The sequence below is a fragment of the Esox lucius genome, chromosome 11, assembly GCF_011004845.1.
Source record: "Esox lucius isolate fEsoLuc1 chromosome 11, fEsoLuc1.pri, whole genome shotgun sequence".
NCBI classification, from domain to species: domain Eukaryota; kingdom Metazoa; phylum Chordata; class Actinopteri; order Esociformes; family Esocidae; genus Esox; species Esox lucius.
The window spans coordinates 37,469,930-37,476,432 of record NC_047579.1 but is presented as its reverse complement, the minus strand read 5'-3'; the positions used below and the strand labels follow the sequence as shown (position 1 = coordinate 37,476,432).

Here is a 6,503-nt window from a genome sequence, read left to right as displayed (position 1 = left end):
AAGCAAGGCAGGGTGCTACTGTTGGTTATTAAAATGATTAAATATTAAGTTAATTTGTTTACAGGCATGGGTTGCTCAGTTCACATAGCGATGTTACGTAGGGTTGGGGAAGGTACTATTCAGGTCTCACAGGTAACACAGATGCTAAAAACGAATCAGTAATGTCGTCTACTGGGATGCACAAACCCAGTAAAATGGATGTTACTGTTTATACGTAGTTGTGTGCTTAACATGGTCTAGATTAGCAATGGTTATTATCATAAACAGGCACAGATCACGTCTTGTTTATATTTTGCTGTAAGACATGGCTACCCACGGCAGGACGTTAGCTGACCAGGCTAGTAAAAAGAGCAACAACTTGCTTAACGTTACCCCCGAATCAGCCCTTCGCTTGTTATAACTTAAAAAGGACGGGTGCGTGGCTAATCAAGTAATGTCTATTTAGCCGGAAGGTTTAGCTAGCAATCTCCATGACAGTTAACGTAAATATGGCTAACGTTTGCATTGTAAACTAATGTTAATATCTTACCTTGAAATGGTGACCGGGATCTCTTCTTATTTTATGAATCCATTCACGGCAAAGTACAGGATCTTTGGGGAAACGATGGAAGGTTTGACCTGTATAGGATTTCTTTCTCTTTGAAGACGTACATTTGGGAACACAACAATGCGGCGGCATTGTAGGTAACGTTATGACAGAAATCTACAGATGAGCGGGCCAACGTTACTTCCGTTCCCCACAGCCTCGTTTTGGTTTAAAGGAAGTGCTGTAGGTGAATAAGGCGAATGGACATGAGAAGAGAGGGATGCTCGTCCCTGCCTCTGGGTTTTTGTTTCATTATGTTTCTTTCACTTTTAGTTAATAAGGTGCATTTATTTATTTATTTATCCAGGACCCAGAGCACTGACACAGTGTCCGTTCCTTGTCTCTCCCCATTCCAATTGTGTCTGTCCCCTATCACATAATTGTTTCAAATAGCCTTAATGTGTCATGAAATAGAACATGTAATAGCTCATGGACCATGTTAGGAAAACTAAAACAACCTTACTGTATTACATCATGGAGAAATAGTAAAAAACAAAGTAAAAAACCAAAATGAATGCAAGGGGCCCCCAAGACAATAAGGCCATGCTTTGCAGGTTCAGATTAGAGACATTCTGGTCTAACAACTAGGCTACCCTGGCAAATTGTCTACTGGGTGGAACATCCAATTGAGGCTATATCCCTTTTTTAGTACATTCTTCCTAATTGGTTGATTACTTTACCAAGGGACAATATAACTTCATCACCTAACGCTGATTTAGCAAGATTTTTGCATTTGGCTTCAAACACTTTTGGACACTGGCACTTTTAACTCCCCACTGCATCCCATGTCAGCTTCGTAAGCGAGGCTGGAGTGAATGCGAGAGTGTACCCAATCCATGACAAGTATCAAAAGGCCATCAAAAGTTCAGACTCAGCCATGTCATTCACACCACTTTAGCAATAAACCAACTGAGACAGAGTCATCACGTTTCTGGAGAGTGGAGAAGTGAGCATGAAGTGGGTTTTGGAGACGGAATAGACGTTACGCTATCTGAAGCAAAGGACGGAGAAAAATGTACAAGGACCAAGTGGAACAAGTGTCCCACACCTTATATTCCGTTTGCCGCCAATTTCCTGTCATGGTACCACAGCTAATGTGGCTGTTGACCCGTCAGAATTCCCTGTACCCCGTTCATCCATTAGCAGTGAGTGTGCTAAGGGGCACTCAAAGGGTAGCAGGGACATAAAGGCCTTCTATGTCAGTGGGGAGGTAAGACAGGAAAGCAACCCGTCCAAAAGGCTGAGGCCTGAGGAATGAAGAGAAACTGAAGCAGAATCAAGGACAGGTAAATATATTACAAAGGACAGCAGACTACACAGAGTTAATTCATCTTTAATTGCACGCTACAGCAGCAATATATTAAAAGTGAGTAAAATAATGAGAAAGACATATAGCGATGTATGCTGACTTTTGTTCGCTTTTTAATATATAGAGTACAAATCACAAATAAACTCCTCTACAGTTTCCCCTTGTAAAACACGCCTAAGGCCCGTCCTTTTTTTTGTGTTGGGGATTATGTCCTACTCTGACATTCCCTGTCATCTGCCCTCATCACCAGAGCCATGCGTTGTTGAAACAAAACCGCTCCTAATCATATTCCACACCGTTCTGATTCATCTGGCCTATGTCCATAACCTTGGCGGACTGCTATCTTAGCAGGGAGATCTCGGTCTGAACTGTGCTCCCATTGTTACTGTCGACCTTCTAATGCTTTTCTGCTGTACTTTTCCATTCCTCCAACAACTCTTAGTCAGAGTGAAACTTCCCTGGCAACTCTGCCAGAATAAAGAATTTCCTATTAGGAGATTAAAACAGGATTTTTTTGGCACATTTTACAACACTGGCATAACATTCGGTATTGTGCTTTTTTTGGACAAACATGATTTGTCGTTTCTTGGTAAGTTCAGTTGCAGCCTCACAAAATTATGTAGATTTTCTCCTGACCTTTTCTCCTCAGCTTTCTCTCATTGCTAATCAGCACTCAGGGTGGGTTTGGCCCTTTCACCTCAAACCCGAGCAACACTCCTCGTGTGGAAAGGTAGGAAGCTTCAGGTAAACCCCTCACTGTAATCCTGTGGGAGTGGAACTACTCAGAAACAGGGGCATGGGTTTAGTAGAAACAAGAGAGACTGATTGAACAGATAGACGGCAGGCAGAGCAAGAGGGCACCTCAGACTCAATTACTCATGGGTAAAATTACCCCGGGAAAAAAAACTCTCCTCGACTTCTACCAGAAGCCACCTGAGACTGCAGAAAGACAGAATGCCAAAATAGGCATTGGCAAAGCTACCCCTCCCCGCCTCCACTCTACCTTTACCCACTTACACATTACAATACCGCCAGTATGCTGAGGTGACTGTGTAATCAGGCAAGTCATCTCGGAGAAAAAAAGAATGGACTGTCAGACGCGTCACAAGGGCTTGGTGCCACCGCTATATAGCTGCACTATCCTCTGGTGGTGGATTGGTTCTGCTACTGCGCCGCTACAGACAGGTCTTCATGGTAGAAGAAAACGTCAAACCAAGAGAGACAGATATTCATTCATCCACCATGCAAGTCCTTTCTATCCTGGCGTTGGTTCTGAAGAATATTTGGACACTCTCTTTCCTCCGGGACGTCCTGTGTGAATTTCTGGGCACTGCCCTGTTCCTATTTGCCAGCCTGGGCTCGGCAGTACTGTGGCCCCAGCTTCCAGACCGGGACGACTTGTCGTCTGAGCCAGACCTGGCCTCTCTTTCCGATGCCCAGCCCCTGTCTCAGTGCCACCCTGATCCGCTGCGGGTGGCGCTGGCATTTGGAGCGTCCGCGGCCTTGGTGTCGATGTGTCTGGCTCCTGCTACATCCGGAGGTGGGGTGCACCTCAACCCAGCCGTGACCTTGGCTCTCGCTGCAGGACTGAGGGTCAGCCCGTGGAGGGCCGTCCTGTACGTGGGTGCTCAGCTCCTCGGTGCCCTCTGTGCCTGTGCCCTTCTCGCGGGCATGGTGCCCGACTCACTACGAGGACAGCTGGGGCTGAACAAGGTGATTCCCATCCCGTCCATGTCTCCTTAACAAATGGGGATATTGGTACAGTCAGTTAGAGTTCCATTGGGGTATTCCCTTTCCCAGACAACTACGTATACAAATGTACTGTACGGTTGGTTTACTTTTAGTACATTGGTGTATGGAATCCAGGTCTGATTTTCATGTCTTTTCTTAGGTAGCTTTAGGGGTCCACCCCTGTCAAGCTTTCTCTGCGGAGACAGCCATCACTTTTCAACTGGTACTCTGTGTTTTTGTCACATCTCAACCCAAATCAGCATTCCACCTTCTGGGTCCCACAGTGATCGGTCTGTCTGTAACTTTGGGACATTTAGTTGCGGTGAGGGACATTTCTGATAGTACTTGCGCTAGTTTAAATTCTGTCTGCAAGACGCCAGTAAAGTTTGTATGAGTAGAATTTTCTACATTTTAGCTATGATGTATTTTACTTCCACTGAATGCCCAATTTTCTCTCATTTTCTCCCTCTCTCACTTTTCACCATCTGCCTTCTTCAACCAGATTGGGTACACTGGCTGTGGGATGAATCCAGCTAGGTCTTTTGGTCCAGCTGTGGTCACTTTAAATTTCCACAATCATTGGGTAAGTCAGGCCAAACATAAGTGAAACACCACTCATTGTGCCTCATTAAAATATTTAGACCCATGAGTGCCGGTTTTGCTGACGCGTGAAAATCTTCTTGCAAAAGCTGGGCTGAGTCTCTTTGTCCTGTGCAGGTGTACTGGGCCGGGCCATGTGTGGGGGCTGTGCTGGCTGGCATACTGCATGACCTCGTGCTCCAGCCACGTTGGGGTTGCCCCGGCGACTGGCTGGTGGAGTTTAAGGAACTGTTACCCAAGGCACCACACAGGCAGCCCACCACATCGGAACACACGCAGGGGTAGAGATGGATCTTTAAAAGACCACAGAAGACCATTTCTTGATGTCTGACCACTGTCCACAGGTGACAGCAAACAGTTTTATGATATCTGACCACTAATCATGGGTGACCGTGCACCATTTCCTGATCTCTGATACATAAGTGTGTTTTTCACAAACAGCTGTAGCAATGACGATGTACTATATTCTCTGGCAGTCAGCTTTCTCTCTCCTCTCTTTCTTCTTTCCTCTCTCTCTTTTCTCTCCCACCTCTCTTCTCTCTATCCTTTCTCTTCTTTGTCCTCTTTCTTCTTTCCTCTCTCTCTTTTCTCTCCTACCTCTCTTCTCTCTCCTCTCTCTTCTTTGTCCTCTCTTTCTTCTTTCCTCTCTCTTTTCTCTCCCACCTCTCTTTTCTCTATCCTCTCTCTTCTTTGTCCTCTCTTTCTTCTTTCCTCTCTTTTCTCTCCCATCTCTCTTCTCTCTATCCTCTCTCTTCTTTGTCCTCTCTTTCTTTCCTCTCTCTCTTTTCTCTCCCACCTCTCTTCTCTCTATCCTTTCTCTTCTTTGTCCTCTTTCTTCTTTCCTCTCTCTCTTTTCTCTCCTACCTCTCTTCTCTCTCCTCTCTCTTCTTTGTCCTCTCTTTCTTCTTTCCTCTCTCTTTTCTCTCCCACCTCTCTTTTCTCTATCCTCTCTCTTCTTTGTCCTCTCTTTCTTCTTTCCTCTCTTTTCTCTCCCACCTCTCTTCTCTCTATCCTCTCTCTTCTTTGTCCTCTCTTTCTTCTTTCCTCTCTCTCTCTCTTTTCTCTCCCACCTCTCTTCTCTCTATCCTTTCTCTTCTTTGTCCTCTCTTTCTTCTTTCCTCTCTCTCTTTTCTCTCCCACCTCTCTTCTCTCTATCCTCTCTCTTCTTTGTCCTCTCTTTCTTCTTTCCTCTCTCTCTTTTCTCTCCCACCTCTCTTCTCTCTATCCTCTCTCTTCTTTGTCCTCTCTTTCTTCTTTCCTCTCTCTCTTTTCTCTCCCACCTCTTTCCTCTCTCTCCTCTCTCTTCTTTGTCCTCTCTTTTTCTTTCTCATCTTATGGTTCTCTCACACATCTCTTCTCTCTCATCTCATTCCTGTCTTTCTATACTCCCTCTCTCATTCATCTCACACTCTCCCCTCTCCTCTCTTCCTTCTCTCTTTTCTTTCTCATGGGCTTTCTCCTGAATCTACTGTTTTGTATATGTCAAGTCTTCATTTGATTTTGTCTAGTTCTGAATTTCAGAACTGAGAAAACTCTACTTCTCAGGTTCTTCACAAGGTTTTTGACTGTTTTTCTCCAATCCATTTTATGCATCTGTGTATATCTCATTCAAACCAAAGGCTAGACATGGTAATAAGTCTCCAAGGGGATTTCATTCAGGTCAACAAAAGTACGGGTACAGTTCTTCAACCAGTTTAGTGTCATAAGCCACATTCTGGTACAAATCATTTATTATGATATATTGTCTGTTCTTAAGGTCTTATACAAATTTCAATAATTATTATTTGACTCAGTAAAACTTAATTATACTATTATTTCTACGTGGTTTTTTTACTGTATTGAAATGAAGCATAACGTTCTCTGTTGAAATGAAGCACAATGTCCTCTTTGCAAGAGTGTAATAAAACTGAATACCCCAACCTTTTGAGTCTTGTGTACAGGGAAGAGAGGGGAATATAAAGAGACTGTTAAGCTACAAGTATTTTTTTTGTGTCAGGTCCACTTTCTTGTCGCCATCTGTTTCCAAGAAGTGTGCAAACCAGCGGGAGATTCATCAGGGAAGATTTATGGTGGTAAATGATCTGTGCCTCCTTAGTCCCCCAGACACCACCTCCATTAAGGAGTGTGCATAAAAAAAAATGTAATAAACTCCAAAAAAAGAGGAAGGTAAATGTATTTGGATCAAGGTGTTGACAATGTTTTGCCTTATTATGAATTCACTTCTTACATCGAATTTTGTGCTGCCTGACAGACAGTGTATACAGTTAAGGCAATGCT

The 6,503-nt window shown here is 44.0% G+C and overlaps 1 protein-coding gene across 1 annotated transcript; it reads left to right on the top strand.

Annotated features, from left to right (window-relative positions):
• Positions 1 to 2,900: 2,900 nt before the first annotated feature.
• On the top strand, positions 2,901 to 4,740 carry LOC105023403 (aquaporin-5). The gene is made up of 4 exons (XM_010892554.3): positions 2,901 to 3,608; positions 3,787 to 3,948; positions 4,129 to 4,209; positions 4,344 to 4,740. Exons 1-4 carry the CDS (start codon positions 3,087 to 3,089, stop codon positions 4,509 to 4,511), a joined length of 933 nt encoding a protein of 310 aa, XP_010890856.2. The 5' UTR covers positions 2,901 to 3,086; the 3' UTR covers positions 4,512 to 4,740.
• Positions 4,741 to 6,503: the final 1,763 nt, after the last annotated feature.

Excerpts from the sequence above, each read along its gene's own strand:
- LOC105023403 (XM_010892554.3), top strand. The coding sequence starts at position 3,087 with ATGGTAGAAGAAAACGTCAAACCAAGAGAGACAGATATTCATTCATCC. Across the intron at positions 3,609-3,786 it reads GACAGCTGGGGCTGAACAAG|GTAGCTTTAGGGGTCCACCC; the intron begins GTGATTCCCATC and ends GTCTTTTCTTAG. Across the intron at positions 4,210-4,343 it reads TAAATTTCCACAATCATTGG|GTGTACTGGGCCGGGCCATG; the intron begins GTAAGTCAGGCC and ends TGTCCTGTGCAG.